The 24,888-nt window shown below is 37.7% G+C and overlaps 1 protein-coding gene, 1 long non-coding RNA gene and 4 other non-coding genes across 8 annotated transcripts; 2 read left to right on the top strand and 4 right to left on the bottom strand.

Annotated features, from left to right (window-relative positions):
• The first annotated feature begins 2,143 nt into the window (after nt 1-2,143).
• On the top strand, nt 2,144-7,976 carry LOC107795304 (polyadenylate-binding protein-interacting protein 7). Of its 3 annotated transcripts, none has more exons than XM_016617913.2 (7): nt 2,144-2,359; nt 2,462-2,510; nt 3,719-4,624; nt 5,297-5,747; nt 5,845-5,915; nt 6,649-6,773; nt 7,274-7,976. In XM_016617913.2, exons 3-7 carry the CDS (start codon nt 3,851-3,853, stop codon nt 7,572-7,574), a joined length of 1,722 nt encoding a protein of 573 aa, XP_016473399.1. In that variant the 5' UTR covers nt 2,144-2,359; nt 2,462-2,510; nt 3,719-3,850; the 3' UTR covers nt 7,575-7,976. The 3 variants fall into 3 exon arrangements, with proteins under 3 accessions (XP_016473399.1, XP_075101433.1, XP_075101434.1); XM_075245332.1 differs by having other exon boundaries at nt 2,144-2,354; XM_075245333.1 differs by having other exon boundaries at nt 2,178-2,343.
• A 585-nt stretch (nt 7,977-8,561) lies between these two features.
• Nucleotides 8,562-11,082, top strand: LOC107795303 (uncharacterized). Its single transcript, XR_012705788.1, has 2 exons — nt 8,562-9,167; nt 9,354-11,082. It is a non-coding gene; the product is annotated as an uncharacterized LOC107795303 (long non-coding RNA).
• LOC142177689 (U5 spliceosomal RNA) lies at nt 8,975-9,090 on the bottom strand. Its single transcript, XR_012706257.1, has one exon. It is a non-coding gene; the product is annotated as a U5 spliceosomal RNA (small nuclear RNA).
• A 1,415-nt stretch (nt 11,083-12,497) lies between the features above and the next one.
• Nucleotides 12,498-12,614, bottom strand: LOC142177690 (U5 spliceosomal RNA). Its single transcript, XR_012706258.1, has one exon. It is a non-coding gene; the product is annotated as a U5 spliceosomal RNA (small nuclear RNA).
• A 2,494-nt stretch (nt 12,615-15,108) lies between these two features.
• LOC142177773 (U1 spliceosomal RNA) lies at nt 15,109-15,269 on the bottom strand. The gene has a single exon (XR_012706329.1). It is a non-coding gene; the product is annotated as a U1 spliceosomal RNA (small nuclear RNA).
• A 1,114-nt stretch (nt 15,270-16,383) lies between these two features.
• Nucleotides 16,384-16,497, bottom strand: LOC142177698 (U5 spliceosomal RNA). The gene has a single exon (XR_012706265.1). It is a non-coding gene; the product is annotated as a U5 spliceosomal RNA (small nuclear RNA).
• Between the last annotated feature and the right edge of the window lie 8,391 nt (nt 16,498-24,888).

Consider the following 24,888-nt stretch of genomic DNA (forward strand, 5'->3'; position numbering starts at 1 on the left):
AGGTTCTTTGGAGATGCTTAGAGGCTAAAGGTGTGTCGGTTGCCTACATTAGGGTAATTAAGGACACGTATGATGGAGCTAAGACTCGAGTTATGACAGTGGGAGGCAACTCAAAGTATTTTTCGGTTGTTATGGGGTTACACCAAGGATCTGCGCTTGCCCGTTCTTATTTGCCTTGGTTATGGACGCACTGACACACCACATTTAATGGGAGGTGCCATGGTGTATGTTATTCGATGATGGCATAGTTCTGATCGATGAGACGTGAGGTGGCGTTAACGAGATATTGGATGTTTGGAGACAGTCCCTTGAGTCTAGAGGTTTGGAGACAGAGACTAAGACGGAATACCTGAAGTGCAAGTTCGCCGCGAAGCCGAGAAAAGCAAGCACGAAAGTGAGGCTTGAATCACAAGTCATCCCCAAGTGAGACAGTTTCAAGTACCTTAGGTCAGTTATCCAAGGGGATGGGTGAGATAGACGAGGATGTTATACACCGTATATGGGTAGGGTGGATGAAATGGAGGCTAACATCTGGAGTACTGTGTGACAAGAAAGTGCCTCTGTCATTTAAAGATAAGTTTTATAGAGCGGTGGTTAGACCGTACATATTGTATGGGACTGAGTATTGGCCAGTTAAGCACTCACATATCCACAAGATGAAAGTAGTAGAAATGAAGATGTTGAGGTGGATGTGCGGGCATACTAGGATGGATAAGATTAGGAATAGAAATATTCGGGAGAAGGTGGGCGTAGCTACTATGGATGACAAGATGCGGGAAGCGAGGCTCAGATGGTCCGGACACATTCGGAGGAGAAGTCCAGATGCCCTAGTAAGGAGGTGTTAATGGGCTATTTTGACGGGTACGAGAAGAGGTAGATGGTGGCCTAAGAAGTATTGGGGAGAAGTGATCAGACAGAACATGGTGTGGCTTCAGATTTTCGAGGACACAACCCTTGATAGGAATGTGTGGAGGTCGAGCATTATGGTTGTGGGTTAGGAGGTGGTTGAGCATTGTTCTACTTTGTATAGGTGTGAGGCTAGTCTGATAGGGTTTTGTCTTAGACTGCTAGTGGTTCATGTTGTGTTCACACTATTCTACAGTTTTTCTTTGTGCCGAACCTTATCTACTGATTATTGTTAGTGCTTTGCATCTATTCTTTGGTTCTTATGTTGCTGTCATTATTTCTATTATTGTTTGTTGAGAGTACTGATATATTATTTCTCTTGTCGTCTTCTTGAGCCGAGGGTCTAACGGAAATAACCTCTCTACTCCCTCGGGGTAGGGGTAAGGTCTGCGTACACTCTACCCTCCCAGACCCCACTTGTAAAATTTTATTGGGTTGTTATTGTTTTAGTATATTAAGAGAATATATACAAAAGTTATATTAAAAAAATTATACCAGTGATGATCTTTCTAGAGTGAATACATAATGCAAAAATTAATGGCATTGAGACTTGCGAGCGAGTCTCATAATCTTGTATTAAGGATTTTAATTTTTGATCATTTTTATTTTTTGAGCAATTCAAATATAGCTCAACTATTTTCAATAAAATAAAAAATAATTTTATGACAATATTTTTTAACAGTAAAGTTCAATAACTATCTGCAAAAAATAACCCGAACTTTTTTATTACTCTCATATGTATAAACATAGTATCATAGTAGTATCAGAGGTCGTTTGGTAGGGTGTATAAGAATACTATTGAATAAGGTATATTAGTAATGATAGGATTCGTAATGCTGGGATTGCTGAGATTATTTTTTATTTACTATTTGGTTTGATATATTAAAAAATAACATGCATTGCATATGTGTATATATATACTTATTTATATATTAAAAATTATAATATTACTAATGTCATAATAAATTATTAATTATATATAGGATAATACAAAAACTAATGCATCTATTATTTTTTTCCTAACGTAAAGAGATGGCGGCTTGGGGAAGTACTAAAGGGTAGGTGGGTTGATATTGAGTGGCGCAGGGTTGAGGTTTCACTTGACCTTTTATTATGTGGTCACAAAGAATGGATTTTCTAAAAGCTAAAAAAATAACAAAGAAAAGGGAAAAATGAAATTATCAGGCAGAAAAAAAGGAGAAAGAAATAGAAAAAAGGAAAAAGAAAAACGCAAAGCTAGAATTAGTAGAGCAGTAGAATAGCAGATAGATAAACATACTGATAGATGTTTAGATATATTGAGATAGAAAAAACACACAAAAATAAAAAATTAAAATTAAAACCCTCTCTCTCTCTCTCTCTGTCTCTTTCTCTCTCTCAGCTAAGACATCCAAGAACAACAGCGGAGCAGAAGAATTCTCATATCATTTTGCCTTTGTATTTTTTCTGTTATGTACTCTTTTTGACTCTCTTTGTTTCTTCAATATTTTTTTCTAATATTTTTTTCTGCTGTGTTATCGTTGAATCTGAAAAACCTTATCGTCAACATCTGCAGCTAATGGATCCATTCGATTATGTTTCGTCCATAATCGAGCTTCGTAAAGGTATATTCTTATATCTCTCTCAGATCTTATGATTTTTACACTTCCTGGTTGAATTATTTGTTTTGTTTCTGTTTTTTGTGTTAAATTTCAAATTCTGTTGAGATTCATGGAGATCCCTGGATATTATTGGTCTTGGAGCAGTGAATTTTTTGTTTTTAGTTTTATTATTGTTTATTTGATATATATAAAAATTAAGTCTATTTTAGTGGTGATTCTTGTTGTTTGTTGAAATAGTTTGGTAAAGTGAGGTTTAGTAAAATTCTTGCTTTGCATGAATAGAATTTATCACAGTTAAGTATCACTAGTTTGTTGAAATAGTTTGGTAAAATGATAAGGTTTATTGAATTATTTGTTTGTATGATTAGGATTTAATGTTATTATGTTTAAATATGGAGATGTGCAAGTACAATTGACATCAAGCTTTGCTAATTGTGGTTTATAATTTGCACTTTATGCTCGTAGTCTTAGATATTATTAGCGAAATTATTTAGTACTGGAATGATATGGATATGAAATACAGTGGGTTGGATACAGGGATTCATACAGCTGACCCGACGATCAGAGCGTAGTTGATTGATTATAGATGTTATTCATGTCTAATGTGAACATAATGCAAGACTTGGCGGATGATGAGTTTTCTGATTGAAGTAACTTAATATATACTGAACTCGAAATTTAGATGAATCTATACACAACATGCAATGAGTTAGTTATTATCGGACCACCTAAAGCTATGTGTTCATACTTGTGTTTGTTCCTTTCTGTTTTCCCTTTTTTATACAATGGTGTTGACGTGGTGTCCGATCCAACTTTTGTGCAATTCGATTAATCCACCGGGTACATGCCACCTCCCACCAACAAAGTTATTGAGTCATCGAGTAACTCTGCCCGCTATGGCTTAGGCAGATTGGAAGAATTCACTAGTGTCTTTTGTCCAACATGGATTTGAACCTTGGTTTCTCATAGTTTTCATCCACTTCATTGACCATGTATTCCAGCTTTAAACTCTATATGTGTTTGTTTATATGATTAATATCTGATTGTTGTTGTTGTGATAAGGTAAAACTGTTGTTGATCATTTCTTCTCAGCTTTTGGCCTATGAAAAGTGGTCATAGTTGTTTTACGATTATTTTTATCTTGAATTTTGGACTTAAAGATGTTGATAGAGTAGTTAAGTTTTTGAATCTTTTTTCTTTCTTTTTGGCAGGGTTTGGGTGACAAGGATTGCATAGTTGCATCTTCCTGTAATTACAAGTTTAATTAAGCACATAGATACCCTTTATTTTCTTAACCTAGTTGAAACAAGAAAGAGGAAATAAAAAGTAACGAAAAGAAAAGAATGAGCTTTACAGGAAAAGGGACTCCTACTAGTGACAAAAAGCTAACCTTAGCAAAAGCGACCAGCTTGAATCCAAATGCTGCAGAATTTGTTCCCTTTGCACTCAGATCACCCTCAGGTAGCACTAGCAGTATAGATGCGGCAAAGCTTTCTAACTCCACCACAACTCCGGGAAAAGCTGTACTAGATAGATCAGAGTCATCTGTTTCGAATAACTCAGATGATGAAGCCCACCAGTACTGGCGTCGCCAGCTCCCGGATGATATTACGCCGGACTTCAATTTCGTGGGAGAAGAAGATTCTCATGGAGTCAGCAGTCTTCCATTTTCTAGATTATCAATAAGTGATGTCAATGAAGCTTCAATATTCCCTGCCTCAACTGGCAGTGGCTTTATGCTGAAGGACCAGCAGGAATTCTCTCCTCGGGTTAATGGGACCAGCTTTGCTGAAAAGACAGGATATCCTATTACATCTTTCAACGAAGATGCATCCCCAACTAGTTTTCATCTGCCTGCTAAACCCTGGGACAAGCCATCTCTGACCAATGACCAGCCTTTCGGCAATATTAGGGAGGGGCCTCATTATAACGGGAATTCAGGAAACAGCTTCTTTGCGGACATGACGAATGAGCAACCATTTTTTGAAGCAGATGTAAACCCTCTTGAATTTTTGGCCTCCCAATTTCCTGGTTTTGCTGCTGAAAGTGTTGCAGAGGTGTACTATGCCAATGGAGGTGACTTGAATCTGACAATTGAAATGCTTACTCAGCTTGAGGTATGGTTCACTTTCTTAATCTTAATGGATACAGTAGCATACAATTGTATTTACTTCAAAAAGGCAATTGCCTTTCTAATCTTCATGACTTGATCTGTTACCTTAAAGTACTGCAGTTCTGTTAACCAGTATAGGCTGGGATTTGATTGTCTATATGGCCTACTGGTTGATTATTATTTATTTATTTCCTCTGAGTGTATCCAACTTTTGGGAAGTATTGATCAGGGATTAGAATTATCTGAGCCCCGTGTCTTGTTAAATAGAGGAATCCAGATTTTTCTCCACGTGATGTTTAAGTCTTTTATGCTTATAATTGTCTAGAAAATTCTACACTAAGTGTGGTAAGTTAGTCAAGCAGCTACTTATAAAACAAAAAAGTTTAATCAATTAGCTGTCATCATTGAGTCCCAGTGTCCTAGTAGTCTATGTCATTTTTGTGTTTGTTAGATTGTCTCGAGTCAAAAGCAAATAATTGTTTAGATTATACTAAATAGTTAGATGTTCAGTCAAATTAGTTGCACTGAACAGAATATTGGTAATGGACACAATATAGGGAATGTTGAAACTTCTCGTCATCATCTATCTGATAGTTTTGGAGATTGAATTTCCAGTGAAGACTCTGTTCTTAGGAACGTTCGATTACGTACTAATAGCTCAACACACTTTATACAGCTTCAAGTTGACTGTGGGTTGAATCAAAATATGAATTCAAAAGCCGTATCTGCTCCAAATCTTAGTGCTCTGGATTTCCCTGCTCTCTGTGTGGCAGAAAGTCAAAACAGCAGCCTAAAGTACTCTGGCAATGATGTTCAACAAAATGTCAACCCCTATAGGTCTTCTGAAAAAGAAAACACCCTTCTGTTTAGATCTGGATCTTCCATCCCTTCACGAGGTGCTACAGATTTTGCATCTGCTGTCAGGAAGATGGCCTCTCAGGATTCTAGCATATGGAAGTATGATAGGACTGGAGTAGCTGATGCTACTGTTGGATCAAGTAGAAATTCATCTGTCTTGGCTAGTTCTTACACTGGTGGGCAGAACAGGGGAGTTTATGGTGATAGGTTGCAGAGCCGAGGTTCCACGCGTGCAGCTCCCGTTTGGCTTGAAACTGGAGAAGCAGTTGGTAATGTTTTCCTAAAGCAGCCAATATAATTTTTGAATGTTCATTGAGGAAAATAATTTCTGCACGTCTATGTCCTTTAACTTTGTCGAGATTGCAGCAAATGTATATTCTGAAATGCGGGAAGAGGCTCGTGACCATGCACGCTTACGTAATGCATACTTTGAACAGGTATGTGGTATACATAATGATTGCAAAGGTGGATAGACGTGTAAATGTGAACTCACTTAAATTTGCATTCGTATTAGTATGTAAAGCCACAAGGGATAGTACTTTAGCCCTCTTCTTCCCGAAACTCCGCAAGAGAAAGAAGAAAGAATGCCATGAAACATGTATAATTTACTTGTTAAGGGAAGTTAACCTGGAATTGGGACCAATAATTGATGATGACCCTTGGAAAGTTCTTAAAGGGTGCTGATGGTGAAGTTAGAAGTGATTTTTTTTCTTTCTTTAATATCGAAGAAATCCTCTATGGGTTCTGGTTCGACCCTCCTTCCAGCAGGCTTTGTTTACGGCTGGATTCGAACTGTGACGTGCGCCTTAACCCTCAAATCTTATGCTTGCACCTTTACCATTGAACCAAAGCCCTGGGACTTTAAGATTAGAAGTGATTGTCTGCACTTCCTATTTCATCATAATGCTACTACGGCTGTTGCAAATTGCTAAGGCCATCTTATTGTAGGATGATCATAATGAGTTGGCTGTTGCTCAACTTCCAAAATTAATGTGTTGGCTGTTGCACCTATGTAACATTTGATATTTAGCTTCACTCCATCACGAATTCTTTTTAGGATTAAGTATCATTGCGGCAGGAATTTATTCCAATATGATCATGTCATGTAAACTTGGCTCTCTTACGCAGCACTACCAGATCCTTAACCTTTGTAACTTTGTCTATGAGTAGGCTCGTCAGGCATACCTTATTGGTAACAAGGCTTTGGCCAAAGAACTGAGTGTCAAAGGACAGCTGCACAACATGCAGATGAAGGCAGCTCATGGGAAGGCTCAAGAATCTATATATCGCCTAAGGTCTGTTTTTTTCTCCACGTGTATTGTCTGGCACCCTAAACTCTTAATATTAATGTTTTTATATGCTGGTGATGTCCTTTAACCAGAATTTGAGACTCTAGAATTTTCACAATCTTAATCTCACTCAGGCAGCGATTTTCTAATTCTTCTGCTTCGCACAAAGTCAAATTATCTTTCTGTTGATTTCCAGCATTTTTCAATTTTCATGCATGTGCTGCTTAGGTAGCTTTTACAATCGTCAGGTGCTGTGCATTTCAGCTTCTCACTGTGCAATGACACAAAATGTCAGAGAGGATGCCAGTGCTGAACTGTATATTCATGCTACTTGAGCTTTTAAGCAGTCAACACAAAACCTCCTGCTGAAGAAGTTCCGTGCATCAGTCCCTCCACTCCCCCCCCCAAAAAAAATTAAAAATTTTTGATAAAATCTCTTTTTCAACGAATTTTTTTAATGTAAAGAATATTTAGGTGTCTCTTTATGTACTTAAAATTCTTTACAGGAATCCAGTCAGTCCAGAGATGCAGGGAAATGGGAGAGGACAAGAGAGAATCATAGACCTGCATGGGCTTCATGTTAGTGAAGCTATTCATGTCCTTAAGCGTGAGCTGTCTGTGTTGAGAAATGCTGCCAGATCAGCAGACCAGCGAATACAGGTTTACATTTGCGTTGGAACAGGACACCATACAAAGGGTTCGCGGACTCCTGCTAGGCTTCCCATTTCTGTCCAGCGTTACCTGCTAGAGGAGGGCCTTGATTACTCTGAGCCACAACCTGGGCTTCTTCGAGTTGTGATTTACTGAGTCGTGAAGGTATAGGAGTTTTTGACACAGCATTACCCTAGAAAATCCATCAGATGAGAGGAAAAAGAAGTTTGGGAGAAAAAGAAAAAAAGAAATTGTTGTACCTGTAAATGGGGGGAACGGACAATTAGTGCAAATTATGGAAAAGGGGAAAATGAAAATGTGAAAAAGAAGGGAAGAAAATTGTATCATTAAGATTTAGTTGTTGGATAGGAGGATACCTTTTTGTAGTTTGTGGGGACCTGCATCGGCCCCCTGCCATTTTGTAATTTTTGTAACTTGGGTTCATTCTCACATTCCTTTTTATCTTGATTAGCCGATGTAACTGATAGAATTCTTTCACATGAAAGTTCAAATTCATCAAAGTGTTCAGTGGCTCTGGAAAGAGCATTTTCCACCGAAGTTATTGTTGCAGGGAGCTCGGGGTAAAACGTCCTTTCTTTTGGAGTAATCATTTTATGCATGTGTGTTTTAGTGGAACCTTGTAAAGCTGTAACCCAATTTGGGACTATCGGAGTGGCACTACTAATTTACAGCCAACTCCCCAAAATATTAGTTTGTCCTCCGTTGGCGTATCGTGATTATGAGTAGTAAATTATCGTTGTATGGTTGCATTTAGATGGTGAGAACCACAAACTAGGAATGTTATAATTGAGGGATTTCTATCTAATTCCTTTACTACATGCAAACTGTGTTTAGATCACTCGACTCTAAGTAGAGGTTCGCTTCAGTCTTAATTCGTGCATTTGAAGCTTAAGGATTTAACTAGCCATGCAATCCCCATATTAAGTAGCTCCTCTCGGTAGTCTATGTCAATATTGACATAGAGAACTTTTTTAGTAGCCTATGTCAGTATCGCAGATAAAAGACCATTAGGATCAATGACAGAAGCTAAAAGTCCTCTCTTTTATCTATAATATTGACAATATTATCAAGTCTCAAGGTTCAAGATTATAATCCTTATCCCAATCAAATCTCAAGGTTCGAGATTATAATCCTTATCTTGATAACCAAACATCCTTATCCTGATTACCAAACGACCACTCAAAGTTGGTTTGGAATAGTTACTGCTATGGTTCTAGTTTAGATCTCTTTTCTCGTTTGGTTTGTTTTAAACTAGTCTTCTCTTATTTTTTTAGAGGAAATTCGGACAAATTTGCTATACAAAAATTATGTCAATCATATTTCTTTCCTTTTACGAATTTTACTTTTATTTATTTGTTTCCCCAGACTATTTACCTATACAATAAGATTAACCCCACGTGTTTTCCCAGTACTCCCTTCGTTCACTGGAGTATAATTTTGAATGTTTCACCACCCTTATAACACGATTTTTCTGATGGGAAAATATAAAAAAAAGCTAACAATCATAAACATAGTTGAAACTAGAATTGTCGGGGAAACTCAGTAAAGAGGTCCCCTCCAAAAATAGGCGTATGCCACTAGATGCAGCGCGCACACGGTATTCTTTAGTAAAAGGCGAAAGAATAGTTCGCTTTGTGCTCACTGCATGGCTGCGTGAGCTTTACAATAGCCAGTGCTTCCCTTTTTATGTTGTAACAAAGTCTGGATTTACTCTTTCTTTTCGATGTGGTACGTGCATCACTCTTTTTCCCCTTGAGGCTTCAAAGTATATTACTCTTTCCGTCTTCTTCTTGTTCTTCTCCTTCTTCACCGGTCCTGCAATTACTATATGGTTGGAATTTACAGGTTTTTCAAAATAAAAACAACTTTTGTGGTTCTGCATCATTTGTAATCTAATATTCGATTTCGCTTCAGTTTCTAGGTGATTGTGAAGAGATATATATATATATGCTCACAAGCTGATCGACGAAATGCTGCACAGAATGATTTGGGCTAAATATATTGAATTTCAGATCCAGGTTGGTTGTTAATTGTATAATGGAGGACTCAATTGGCAAAAATAGATCACAAAGCAGTTCTCGGTCGTTTAAATTGCATGGTTTATGCTTACTTTAGGTTAGCCGTACAATGGCGTTGAGTAGTATGAGGAACGTTATACCTCGAGCTAAGATATTGATAGCCAGTAAAAGTGGAATGATGAGGTTTTATCACGGCCCAGAAGAATTCCATGAGGAGTCTTTGCCTTCTGAATGGTATGAGAAAGCTTTCTCAAAATTAACAAAATTGAGTCACTTGCTAAAGAATGTGGACTTAGTTGATGGTAAGCTAGTCAATGTTAATGACCGCGTGAGAGTTTATGATGAGAGCTTGGAACAAAAGATGTGTACTTTTAAATCACTGGCTAGGACCTTTGTTGGGTGTCCGTCAATGCAAGAAAGGATGAAGAAGAATGTGATGGAAGCATTAGCTGATTCACAATACGACCAGCCCGTGTATTTCAGTAAAGCTAGCGAGAGGGAATCGATTACAATTGATTCCCTCACAAAAGTGTCAAACTTCTTGAATGCGTCTGCTCAACAAAAGAAGCTTGTCAGGCAATCAGTATGTGCACAGGTCACAAAGTACCCGATATGGACAGAGCACTCGGGAAGATATTGACTGGACTGAAATCTGAGATAGATTTTCTAAATAGTAGGTGTCCGAGTAAAGAAATTAAAATGGCGCAGCAAATAGTTGCAACTTGTCAAAAGTTTTTAGAAAGTGCCACTTCTTATGACCCTGAATCCACTTCATGGATGCGCCTCGCACCTGCCAAAGGCGCGGAGTTACCCACTTCTCACAAGTGGGAAGATGTTCTTGAAATGTTTCTCGACCTTATTAATTGCTTGTGTGAAGAGACTAAATTAACTTCGGAGGTTAAGAAGCTTGAGGTCATGAAAGAAGGGCTTTATCAGATTAGGGATGTTCTGATAGACAAAAGCATTGGATATAAGGAAACTCGCCACCAGGAGAGTTTAGTGCACAAGAAGTTGAGTAAAACATTGGGTCACTCATCACGATGTGTGTTCACACTTCTTCTTTATTATATTTATGGCAACATATGGGATATTGAAGTTGAAGTTTGTGGAGGACTTTATGCAATTGGTCGCGGGGATAAATTCCGTCTGTGCATGGGAAAGATCTTAACATCCAATGAGCAGAATATACTGCAGAGTGGGGTAAAGCAGCTAAGCAGAGTTCTGGGGCTTTTCAAGTTTGTATGGGAAACAGCAGGAATGAAAGGCGACCTAGAAGTACAAGGACATTTGTGGTGCATTGGTGCGGAGAATAAGTCATTTACCTATAGAAACACTATGTTCTTGCTGCATTCTATTAGTTGCTGATGCCGGACTTGTATCGTAGGTTAGTATGTGATCAACTATTTGCTGCCATAAAAAATGCTTCTCCTCTGTCATATCATTTTCAGGATGTTAGTTATGATGGGGAAACTTTATTGTCTGAGTTACAACGCAATCATCAATTCATCTGTTTTGTTGCAGATGGTCTAGTCAGAAACTACATTTTTATCCCCGGTACAGAAGTTTTAATCCATTGTAGTGTACTTGCCTTGGTTTATGATGTTATAGGACAATTAAATGTTAGATATTCCTCCTTTTTTTTCTTCAACTTGCACAGGCTGGACCAATCTTATCTTGAAAAGGGTCATTATAAGAAAAGACTTGCTGCCATATTCCACCAAGTTTTGGTAAATTTGTGATGCTGCTCACTGCTGAACTCCTTCAACTTAGTTGGTGATTTTTTACTTGCTGCTTATGACAAGGACGCGCTTATCTACCCATTCATATATTTGAGGTTTGGAAAATATGATGAATCTCAGGCTGTTGTACGCGCTTGAAAAGATGATGCAATGGGGAATGTTAATGATGTTTACAGTAAATAAGAATTCAAAACTATTGAGATTGAGGAGAATAACACAAATAAGATACTTTTGAGGCACTATTGATTTTTGACCCAGGTACAGAAGTTTTTGGAAAAAGTACGGCGCCAGAATTTTAAAGCCTCTACTGACTATCGCCAAAATTTTAGCAAGTTATGCTGATCGTCATAATTTCTAGCCAAATTCTGGCCACAATCAATGGTAGGATGTGATCGTGATGGATGTCATAGTGTCTTACCTATGTAAATAGTGAGTGCTAAAATTATATTGTTTCAAATCAATGCTGGTTTTCATTATCCAACAGTCAACTAAACCATTTATTTGATCCGATGTCCGCTATTGATATCAAAATTCTTGAAGAACGGCATTCTGCTATGTGGAAACTTAACCTAAGTATAAATAGAACTGAACGGTAAACGGTTTTTGTATTGTCATATTTGGTCAGAAAATTTGAAATATGCAAATTTTAAAGCAGTGGAACTGCACTCCACCATCTGAATATACTCAGCCACTTATTACCTCTTTCTGAGTTATATTATTAATAACAAGTCTCTCAAATATGGTTTTATTTTAAGATTGTAGCTAATTACATTCTAATAATTCAGTATGAGTTCTGCCTTTTTTTTGTTAGAACGTCACAATTTGGAGCAGATAGATTTACTATAATTCCCCATCCTCAAGTAGAATTGTGTGAAATTAGACATCATATCCAATACTCTCTTATTCAGGGGAAAAGTACTCTTATTTTTGAAATGTTACAAAAAATCAGCACTGCCAATTTAACTTTTATCTTACTGAAGCTGGAATCGAGAATAAATAAACTTTCTAGAACGAGTAAAATAATGAATTAATTGAGGTAATACATTTGCTCACATTATATCAGAAAAATAAAACATAATTACATCTTCAGTGATGCCTGTTTTTATAAACAAAAACGGTGCAGGTGCCCTCTCTTTCTAGGGCTTCATTTCCGTCTTTGGTCCATGGTTCAGTTTGATAAGTGATGTTCATTTCCATTCTGAGAAATTAACTTAGGAAGAGACCCAAATCATTCACACTTGGTTCTTCAGATAGTATGCCTATCAAACAACTCATTAAAGGTTGACACTAGAATTGTAGGGGGAACTCAAAGAAGAGAACCCCTCCAAAAATAGGCGTATGCCACTGAATGCAGCGCACACACAGTATTCTTTAGTAAAAGGCGAAAGAATAGTTCGCTTTGTGCTCACTGCGTGGCTGCGTGAGTTTCACTGCTCTTCGCATCTGCCATTTTATATGTCACAGCAAGTTCTGGCTTACTCTTCCACTTTCGATGTGGGACTCAACTCACTCCTTTTCCTCCATCTGGTTCTATTGAACTTTGAGGCATCAAAATATACTTCTTCTTCTTCTTCCTCTTCTTCAGTTGCTCCACCATTCCTTCGCTTTTGATATGTGACAATCTACTGTTTCAAAATTTTTAGAGGAACTAATGTAAATACTGAGGTTACAATTGTACAAATTAAAAAATAAGTAATAGATAGGCTGGAAGTAAGTAGGAACTCAAGGAAAGCACGGAAATGCAGAGGTTTTTTGCAAGCAATAGCTGTATAGTTCAGATATGTTGAGGCCATTACTCACAGTTTCTTGTGAGGAGGTGCTCTTTAGTTTGTAACTGTTTGAATGATATGAATGGTAATTCACAATGTTACCAAAAAACAAAATAGAACTGACTTCTGCCTTCCATCTCTTTCATTTTTTCGATTCATTTAAGCTATGTATTGCTTCAGTTTTTGGTGATTCTGAAGAAGTACATGCTGACAATCTTATCGACGAAATGTCCATAGAATGGTGTTGTACTTTATATACTGAATTTCCAATGCAGGTTTAGTTATTAAGCTTATAATAAAGGACCAATTGGCTGAATAAGAAAACAAAGCAGCTGATTCTTTGCGTTGGCGTCAATATGGCATTGAACTATGTAAGGAGCTAAGATTCTGCAAGCCAGTAAAGATGGGTTGACAGCTGCAGAGTTTGGTGATGAACTCAAGTTCACAATTTCTTGTTTTTTTTGTAAGATGGACAAAGTTGTAATAGGCTATGGACTTGTTGGAAGGTTCTGTTCTGACTACTTTTAGTATGAAAATTCGCCTCTGCATTATCATATCTTATAACCCGTAACTTGCTTTCTTCTTCTTAGGGCACTGAGTGTCGTCTGAACGACTCCTTTCGTTGCAAGCCAGGGCATTTCTGCCACAATATTCACTTGCAGTGGTGGCTGATATGGTGATTTCTGGAAGTCATTATTTTGCTCTCAGCATTCTTGGCGCACCACATATGACAATATAATGCATCATAACTTTGTGCTCATGTTCTTTTGAGTCCACTACTGCAACTAATATAACCAGTTTGGTGAAGGGAAGTGATCATCTTATCATTTGGTTCAAAAGTCAAAACGTGGGCGACTTTAGTAAAAAGAAACTATGCTGTGCGGCTTAGAAATCTGTTTTAGCTAAATTAGCTTTTCCAAGTTCTGATTAAGAACAATGGAGCAGAAAAACTTTCCCATATTCCTATTGGAGTGTTTCCCGTATGATCAGTTCATACTTCTCTCTTTTTTTGGACATAAACGGGTGCTTACATTAATTTACTATCTTTAAGGAGACATTGTTAATCAACCGATCCACAGGTCAAACTGATGTTTTTGGTGCTTCTTCTTTGCAGTATTTGCACTAGCTAATCTTTCTGAGCAAATGTAAGATTATGGAATTGTAGCATTTGGTGGAGTTCCTTAGCTCAACGCAAAGATCTTACATTTTATGGAACTTTGGGAGTAAAGTATTTGGTGGAATTCGCATAGGTCAATGCAAAGATCCTACAGGCCATTTCCTCCTCATCATTCGGGCGGAGTTGGAGTTCTAGTTACGATTCGTTAGAACCAGTAGCTTCCGCCAAAACTATGTATTTGTGTTAAGAAATCTACTAAATATATATAAATAATTATTCAGAACCCATTAAACTATCTTTTCTTGAATCTAGAACCCATTATAAATTCAAATTCTAGATCCGCCTACATGAATATGCAACCTGATTGAAATATAGCTATGGCCTATGGAAGGAGGGATTGGGAGAGATTGTTAATGTGATCAACAATAGTTTTTTTTCATTATGGTTTATAGATGTTGATCTCCGGATGCATAAAAGTTACTCTCCAACTGTTTTCTGTTTTCTTGATAATGTTTTTTGTTTTCTAGATAATTTCTCAAACTTGTCATTTTTATCCAAATCGTGTACTAGTCTTCATAGTCAACCAAATAGTTGATGTGCAATGTGTCTCATTGACATCATGGTTTTTAGTGAAAGGCATTTTGTCTAAGTGGTATTTCACCATACCTATGAACAAGACATAGAGTTGGGTTGTGCCATAACTGTTTGGTCCAAAAAAAACATGAGATTCTCTCAAAGACGTGAATAATGGGAAGGAAAAGGCTAAAAGTAATTAGAATAAATTTCAACAGTAGACTAAGTAATTCCATCCTCAGTCCTCACGCCCAAATATAGAAAGGCAAACAACTTAGAGTTACTAATGTCATGCAAATCTAAATTAACAAATTGGAGTTCGACAAAACTCTCATTTATTTAACAAGTACAATAAAATTACAAATATTGGCATAGAATTGTAAGGGGAACTCAACGAATTCACAAGGACACAATATTCATGCCTTGAGTGAAACACTTTTGTTGATGACTTAGATAGGGGCCGCGCGAACGCAGGCCCCCACTGCCACAAATTATGACGTAGGCTCGACCACTAGGGCCGACCTTAGGCGGGCACCCCTCCAAAGTGCAATGGAGGTCACCAACCTAGGCCATGGCTCTTATTGATCACCCATTGACCCCGTCCAGGTAAGTATGTTCCCTTGATGCTCCTCCCTATGATTTTATATCCCTCCAGCTCTTGGTTTTCTTTGTGTTAGCCGATATGGGACATCTTGTGCGTAAGCTATCTTCTCTTTGAATAGGATAAGCAGTGTTTAGATCCTAGTGATACAAACTCAGTTCTTTTAAGTCCTCTATTGCCAGTATACTAACCATGTGGATTTTGGTGTAGCTATGGAGAAGTGAGCGTTTTATCATTGGGTTCACAGTTTTCTCTTTTGACATAAAAATTAAGGTATTTACATCAATTTTCTATCTTTAAGTAGGGGTTACTGATCAATTGATTTTACAGTTCAAAGTGGATTTTGGCTTTGATCAGTGCCTCCTCTTTGCAGACATATGCAGGATTTACATTAATCTTTCATACCAGATGTCAAAACTTATGGAATTATAGCATTTGGTGCAATCCCCTAACCACATTGCAAAGATCCTATGTTTTCCAAAACACAGTACTAATTTTTTATGGAATTCGCTCTGCTAAATGCTAAGATCCTACGTCTTTTTTCTTAAATATAGGAGTTGCATTGATATGTGGCTATGGCATATGGAAACAGGGCCGTGAGACTGGCATTGTACAGTTCTGAGACTGCAATTTCATCAACAATGTTTTTTCATTGTTATTCCTAAGTATTTATGTTTTGATTTTTTATTGACGGATTATCATGTTTGTTTAAGTCAGTACTAGTCTTCATAGTCCACCACTCAACCACTTATTAGATGCGCAATGTTCTGTCTTATCATTCGTGTACAAGATTGAAACTAAAATTGATGGGACACTCAGTTAAGAAACCCAAGGGAAAACTGCAATATTCTTTAGTGAACGGCAAAAGAACAGTTAACTCATCGCAAGGCTGTGTGAGATGTAGAGATGATTGGCGAGCTTAATCGTAAAAACTATAGCTTCCTTTTTTTTCACACAATTTGACGAAAAACACATATAACTAAGAGAGGAAAGAAAGCTAGAAAGAAGCTGGATGAGATTAATTTAGAATTTAAATAAGTTATTTTCAACTAATCTAAACAGGCTGTGTGCTACTTTAATACTGAAAAGAGTTAAACATACGCAAGACTGAAACTAGAATTGTAGGGGGTACTCAAAGAAGAGAACCCCTCCAAAAATAGGCTTATGCCACTGAATACAGCGCGCACACGGTATTCTTTAGTAAAAGGCGAAAGAATAGTTCGCGTGCTCACTGCGTGGCTGAGTGAGTTTTACAACAGTCAGTGCCTCCCTTTTTATATTGTAACAAAGTCTGGTTTTACTCTTTATTTTCGATGTGGTACGTGCATCACTCTTTTTCCCCTCAAAATACATTTCACTCTCCTTTTCTTCTTTTGTTCTTCTCCTTCTTCAGCAGTCTTGCAATTACCTACTGTATGGTTGAAAACTTATGCTATTCGGCATGATTTGTAATCTTATATTTGATTTCTCGTCAGTTTCCCGGTGATTGAAAGAGATATATGCTCACAAGCTGATCGAGGAAATGCTGCACAAAAAGATTTGGACTGTATATCTTGAATTTCGGATCCAGGTTTGTTTTTAATTGTATAATGGAGGACCCAATCGGCATAAGCAGAAAACAGAGCAGTCTCAGTCGATTAAATTGCATTGTTTATTTTTACTTTAAGTTGGCCTTACAATGGCATTGAGTAGTATGAAGAACCTTATACCTCATACAATGGCAATGAAAAAGCTTTCTCAAAATTAACAAAAATGAGCCACTTACTAAAGCATGTGGACTTAGTTGATGGTAAGCTAGTCAATATTAATGACCGCGCAAGAGTTTATGATGAGAGCTTGAAACAAAAGATGTCTACTTTTAAATCATTGTCTAGGACCTTTGTTGGGTGTCCGTCAATGCAAGAAATGATGAAGAAAAATGTGATGGAATCATTAGCTGATGCACAAAGCGACCAACCCATGTATTAATGTAAAGCTAGAGAGAGGGAATCGATTACCATTGATTCTCTCACAAAAGTGTCAAACTTCTTGAATGTGTCTGCTCAACAAAAGAAGCTTGTCAGGCAATCGATATGTGCACAGGTCACAAAGTATAACATTTGATTCTTGGTATATGGACGTAAAAGAATCAACTAGTACTAATCATAGAGTGAATGGTTAAAACTCCTCTAAACAATCACCATTTTGCGAGTTTCATACCTAAATTATTTGGTGTTTACGTTACCCCATGGACTATTACTCTCTTTAGATTAAAAACTACCTGATTGAATATGAGGTAAAAAAATTGAGATAACTCGCTGAGAGGCGCGTGAGAGCTTAAAAAAGAGTCCACCTAACCATTTCTAACACGAGTTTTGTGAATACGCAGTAGTTTAGGTATGAAGCTTGCAAAAAAGTGATAGTTTAAGGGAATTTTAACCTATTGACGCAAACTTTTATTCCACATGTACTGCCACTTGAAACTCTTTGGAAGAGTTTTTGGAGCGTGATGTTCACATAGTAGATCATATTCCTCTAGGGGTATTTTAATATGAGTTCATAGTTCAGGGGAGTTATGTGAAATACCCAATAATTTAGGTATGAAACTCTCAAAATGGTAATAGTTTTTGGCGTCTTTAACCTATTCACTCTAATAGCATGTTCGTTCGTGCTTCTTGTTGGCCAAAAGTGCTTCTTCTTTTTTTTCTTTTTTTTGGGGTCAAAAGTGCCTTTTCCTCAAAGTTAAGGTGTTTGACAAACCTTTTAGAAGAGAAAAAAAGCTTATGATTAGAAGCATAAATAGTTTTTGAGAAGCAGAAAAAAATAACTTCTCCCTAAAAGACATTTTTGAGAAAGATACGCTTCGAAGTACTTTTTAAAATCTTGACATAAATACTAATTGTTGCTCAAAGGTGCTTTTCAGATTGATTAGTCAAACATAAACTGCTTTCACCAAAAATATTTTTTTTGAAAAGCAATTTTGAGAAAATAACTTATCAAAATAAGCTGATTTAGAAGTACGGCCAAATATGCTATAAATCATACTTATATTTTGATTATAATATTAGGTGTGCAAGTTTATTTTTGTTGATTTGTTTCTTAATGGTTTTATAGGAAACAAGTTAACTTGCTCGCGCTATGCGCGATCATATAAATTCATTCCAAATACAATATAAAGAGACCATGGTTAACAAGCCAGCTGGGGGAGATTGAAGTTAAAAATAAAACAAATAATAGGAAAGATATATACAGACAAAAATAATTTTAAGATAAAGCATAAAATATAACGAAAGTTATTCCAACATTTCATTATACTAATATCTATGAATGTGCGTTGCACGTTAATAATGGCACGTGACGATTTAAATATTTATTTATACGAAGAACAATAAAATTTAATTAATGAGAGAAATTTTATGTATAATATTATAACAATCATCTAAATACCGAAAAATATTCTTACATTAGCATAATACATGAATTTAAAATAAAAGGATATCATCAAAACTTACACAAATGATCAATTTGTCATGTTAGTTAGATAATTATATATTATAGTTTAAAAGTATTTAATGTGATAGTGACTTAATGAACACTTTTTTGTGGATAATATTTTTTTGTGTATGTTTCCTCCTAATGCGTTGGTTGCTCTGCTTTAATCAAAACTCTTGTTGTCGATCTTTATATCCCTTTTGAAAGTGCAACATACAGTTGTTCGTGCAAGAAAACATATTGTAGTAAATATAGTCCAATAATTAGAATGTTTGTCCTTATGCTATTTATTATATTTACAAAACATAAACATACTAAAAACTATTTTCACACAAATTTAAAAGGACATTCCTTAGTTTCGGAAGATGAAAGTTGAATTCAGGGATAAGAATATACTTAGAAACATATTAATCAGTATTATAATTTTTGCATGTATGACGTCATTGTCAAAACTTCTATATACCATATGTGTGCTATTACATAAGCTATTCGGCGTATCTAAGTTTTTCAGTAGCATGACAAGCTTATTTTTCTTCAAAATTAACCTATATATACAATGGAAGATCAATTTTAACTTAGTCTACTATATATACGGTGGCACTAACATAAATAATAAATAAGAAACTTGACAACAAACATATATGGTAGAAGGTTATTCGGTATTAAAGTATTTAAGTATTCTTCTTGCTACTAATTATTAGTATCATTTTCTGCTGAGTCAAAAACTGAAAAATATTTTGTTTTTACTATAAAATTTTACAATCAACCTTTTATTTAGTTGATCAACATATTCATTTTTGTTAGCTATGATATCTTTTTAATTCTATCATGCGATTTGCATAAATTATATTTTAATCTAATAATAGAAATATTTCTCTTATTAAATGTACTACTATTACCATTGAGATTGATAACCAAGTGTTCAGGAAGAACCAAATCATCTTTTATTGGATGATCTTCTTCGTTTCCGACACGAAGTAAGAAGATACTGAATATTGGATCTGTTCTTACTTTATATTTCTTGTCAGTTGAATCTTTTTCGTTGAGGCCAGAAGTATAACTTTGGTAAGCTAGCTTTTACAGTCTCTGCTTTTGTCGATTTTGGAACTACTGGTAGTACTTGACAAAATCATCTCCCAAACTATTAATTTTTCACCAAACGGTTCATTGATATCCAATATTGTCACGACCCCAAATTCCCTCCGTAGGATGTCGTGATGGCACCTAGTCTCTAAGACTAGGTAAGCCTATCAATGCGGAATAATAATAAATATCTGAAATAAATAAACTACAATTCAAATAATTTTAACTCCAAAACCCGGTAGAAATAAGTCACAAGCTTCTAAGAATTTATCCTTAATGTCTCTATATAACAGAGTCTAAAGAAAATAAGGAAGCAACATAAAAATGATAGAAGGGGACTCCGGAGTCTGCAGACGCTGGCAGGTATACCTCGAAGTCTCCGTGCACAGGTAACTCACTGACGTCTAGGCTGGTAAGATGTACCTGGATCTGCACAAAAAGATGTGCAGAAGTATAGTATGAGTACACCACAGCGGTGCCCAGTAAGTGTCGAGCCTAACCTCAGTAGAGTAGTGATGAGGTCAGGTCAGGCCTTACTGGAAAATAATAATTTCATGGTAAAATATTTAACAATATAATAAAATAAAATGACTATGGAAATGAATCAAATAGTATGTCACATTTAATGACACCAAATAATTGCAATTAATATCTCGTGGAAACAACACAAACTTTCCTTTCAACTTCAAGAAAATCACAACAAATAATCAAAGGCCACTATGGCCATAAATCAATATCAACAAGAGCACTCTCGAGGTACCGCCTCGTAGTCCTAAATCATAAATAAATTCACAATATCTCATTTCCTTATATCACCGCGGGAGCCTTCACATTTAATTTTAAAGAAATTATTTTTCTCGAAATAGCATCCCGTGTTTTAGCCATGCTTATCACACCGCATGACATCTAGTGAAAGGGGACGAAGCCCCCCTGTTTTTATAACTTACATATCTGTCTAGGGTGACCTCGATCATGGAGTCTGATCCTGGACCTCGATCATAGGAGTCCGATCATGGGGAGTCCGATCATAGTCCTTGATCATTGCCCTCGATCATGGACCTCGGTCATGGCCTTCGATCATAGCTTCGATCATGGCCCTCGACCCTGAGGCTTGATGACAGCCATCGATCCTGGCTATCGATCATGGCTTCGATATTTATGGCCTTCGATCACTGGCCTTGGTCATAACCCTCGATCCTGGGCCTCGATCCTGGGACTTCGATCACTGGCCTTCGAGCTTGCCTTCGATCATGGCCCTCGAGCCTTGCCTTCGATCATGGCTCTCGAGCCTGCCTTCGATCATGGATCTCGAGCCTGCCTTCGATCCTCGGCTCGATTTCTGGGCTCGATTGCACATCAGAAGAAAATTTGTAGCAGCTGTTTAAGTCTCATTTTTGATCCGTTAACCAACCGAAACTCACCTGAGGCTCTCAGGACCTCAACCAAATATACCAACAAGTCCTAAAATATCATACGAACTTATTTGAAATCTAAAATCACATAAAACGACGCTAAAACCACGAATTATGCTCCAATTCAAGCTTAATGAAACTTAAAATTTCCAACTTCTACATTCGATGTCGAAACCTATCAAATCAAGTCCGATTGACCTCAAATTTTGTACACAAGTCATAAATGACATAATGGAGCTGTAAAAAATTTTAAAACTGGATTCTGACCCCGATATCAAAAAGTCAACTCCCCAGTCAAACTTCCAAACTTTAAATTCCTATTTGCTGTTTCAAGCCTAATTTCACTACGGACTTCCAAATAAAATTTCGATCACTCTCCTAAGTTTAAAATCACCATACGGAGCTATTGGAATCATCAAAATTCTATTCCGGGGTCGTTTACACATAATTCTACATCCTGTCACTATTTAAACTTAAACTTTTAATTTTTCATCAAAATTCCATATCTCGGGTTAGGGACCTCGGAATTTGATTCCGGGCGTACGCCCAAGTACCAATTCACGATACGGACCTACCAGTTGAGTTTTAAAGCTCTAATTCATATTTTAATCCATTTTTCACATAAAGACTTTTCGGGAAATTTTGCGATTTGCGCACTCAAGTCGAGGAATGATAAATAGTGCTTTTTGAGATCTTAGAACACACAATTAATTATTAAATTTAAAGATGACATTTTAGGTCATCACATTCTCTACCTCTAAAACAAACGTTCGTCCTCGAACGGAGTTAGAAAAAGTACCTGAGCTGGTGAATAAGTTCGGATAACGGCTACGCATATCATGCTCGGTCTCCCAAGTCGCCTCCTCGACCGGATGACCCCTCCACTGAACCTTCACGGAAACAATGTTCTTTGACCTCAGCTTTTGAACCTGCCTATCTAAAATAGCCACTGGTTCCTCAACATAAGATAGATCATTGTCCAACTGAACTGAACTTAAGTCTAACACATGAGACAGATCGCCGTGATATTTCCGAAGCATAGAAATATGGAATACTGGATGAACCGCAGAAAGACTAGGTGGTAGTGCAAGTCTGTAAGCCACCTCTCCAACTCTCTCAAGAATCTCAAAAGGCCCAATATACCTAGGGCTCAACTTGCCCTTCTTCCCGAACCTCATCACACCCTTCATAGGCGAAACCCGAAGCAATACCCGCTCACCAACCATAAATGCAACATCACGAACCTTTCGATCCGCATAACTCTTCTGTCTAGATTGGGCTGTACAAAGTCGATCCTGAATCAACTTAACTTTTTCCAAGGCGTCCTGAACCAAGTCTGTACCCAATAGTCTAGCCTCGCCCGGTTTGAACCAACCCACTGGAGACTGGCACCGCCTACAATACAAGGCCTCATACGGAGCCATCTGAATTCCTGACTGGTAACTATTGTTGTAAGCAAACTCCGCAAGTGGTAAGAATTGATCCCAAGCACCCCCAAAATCTATCACACACGCATGAAGCATATCCTCCAGTATCTGAATAGTTTGTTCGGACTGCCCGTCCTTCTGAAGGTGAAATGCTGTACTCAACTCCACACAAGTACCCAACTCTCGCTGTACAGCCCTCCAAAACTGTGAGGTAAACTGTGTACCCTGGTCAGAGATGATAGATACCGGTACACCGTGAAGTCTGACAATCTTGCGAATATATACCTGAGCTAGCTGCTCTGAAGAGTAAGTAGTAATCACAGGAATGAAATGAGCTGACTTGGTCAATCTATCCACAATCACCCAAACTGCATCGAGCTTTCTCTGAGTCTGTGGGAGCCCAACAACGAAATCCATAGTGATCCGCTCCCATTTCCATTTTGAAATCTCTAACTTCTGAAGCAATCCACCCGATCGTTGATGCTCATATTTTACATGTTGATAATTCAGACACCGAGATACATACCCCACTATGTCTTTCTTCATTCGCCTCCACCAATAGTGTTGTCTCAAGTCCTGATACATCTTTACAGCACCCGGATGAATGGAGTACCGTGAACTGCGAGCCTCTTAGAGAATCAACTCACGCAAACCATCTACATTAGGCACACATAGCCTCACCTGCATTCGTAATACATCATCATCTCCAATAGTGACTTCCTTGGCATCACCGTGCTGAACTGTATCCTTAAGGACAAGCAAATGGGGGTCATCATACTGACGCTCCCTGATACGATCATAAAGAGAAGACTGAGAAACCACACAAGCCAAAACTCGGCTCGGCTCGGAAACATCCAGTCTAACAAACTGGTTGGCCAAGGCCTAAACATCCAAGGCTAAAGGCCTCTCTGCTACTGGTAAATATGCTAAGCTACCCAAACTCTCCGCCTTACGACTCAAGGCATCGGCCACTACATTGGCCTTCCCGGAATGATAGAGAATGGTGATATCATAATCCTTAAGCAACTCCAACCATCTCCGCTGGCGCAAATTAAGATCCTTCTGTTTAAACAGATGTTGTAGACTCCGGTGATCGGTGTAGACCTCGCAATGGATACCGTATAGGTAATGCCGCCAAATCTTCAAGGCATGAACAATAGCTGCTGATTCAAGGTTATGTACATGATAATTCTTTTCATGCACCGTTAACTGTCTGGACGCGTAGGCAATTACCCTACCGTCTTGCATCAACACTGCATCGAGACCAATACGCGACGCGTCATAATACACAGTATAAGACCCTGAACCTATAGGTAATACCAATACCGGGGCTGTAGTCAAAGCTGTCTTGAGCTTTTGGAAGCTCTCCTCACATTCTTCGGTCCACCTAAACGGAGCACCCTTCTGGGTCAATTTGGTCATAGATGCAACAATAGAAGAGAAACCCTTTACAAATCGGCAATAATACCCTACCAAACCAAGGAAAACTCCGAATTTCCGTAACTAAGGACGGTCTGGACCAACTCTGCACTGCTTCAATCTTCTTCGGATCTACCTTGATTCCCTCGCATGAAACTATATGACCCAAAAATCCCACTGAATCAAGCCAGAATTCACACTTTGAAAATTTTGCATATAACTTCTTTTCTCTCAAAATCTGAAGCACAGTCCTCAAGTGTTATTCATGATCTTCCCGACTCCGGGAATACACCAGAATGTCGTCAATAAACACAATGACGAAAGAATCAAGATAGGGCTGAAATACACTATTCATTAAGTGCATAAATGTTGCTGGGGCATTGGCAGCCCAAAAGATATTATAAGGAACTCGTAATGACCGTACCGAGTCCTGAAAGCAGTTTTCGGGATATCTGGCTCCCGAATCTTCAACTGATGATAGCCTGAACGCAAGTCATTCTTAGAAAACACTCTGGCACCCTGAAACTGATCAAATAGGTCATCAATATGTGGCAATGGATACCTGTCCTTCACTGTAACCTTGTTCAGCTCGCGGTAATCAATACACATCCGCATAGAACCATCTTTCTTCTTTACAAATAAGACAGGAGCACCCCAAGGCGATACACTGGGCCGAATGAAACCCTTATCAAGCAACTCCTGTAACTGTATTTTTAATTTTTTCAACTCTGCTGGGGTCATACGATATGGTGGAATAGAAATGGGTTGAGTGCCCGGTAACAAATCAATGCCAAAGTCAATATCCCTGTCGGGTGGCATA

This window comes from Nicotiana tabacum, chromosome 23, assembly GCF_000715075.1.
Source record: "Nicotiana tabacum cultivar K326 chromosome 23, ASM71507v2, whole genome shotgun sequence".
In the NCBI taxonomy this organism is placed as follows: domain Eukaryota; kingdom Viridiplantae; phylum Streptophyta; class Magnoliopsida; order Solanales; family Solanaceae; genus Nicotiana; species Nicotiana tabacum.

Coding starts and splice junctions, on each gene's coding strand:
- LOC107795304 (XM_016617913.2), top strand. CDS start 3,851: ATGAGCTTTACAGGAAAAGGGACTCCTACTAGTGACAAAAAGCTAACC. Junction 4,625..5,296: donor AAATGCTTACTCAGCTTGAG/GTATGGTTCACT, acceptor CACTTTATACAG/CTTCAAGTTGACTGTGGGTT. Junction 5,748..5,844: donor TGAAACTGGAGAAGCAGTTG/GTAATGTTTTCC, acceptor TCGAGATTGCAG/CAAATGTATATTCTGAAATG.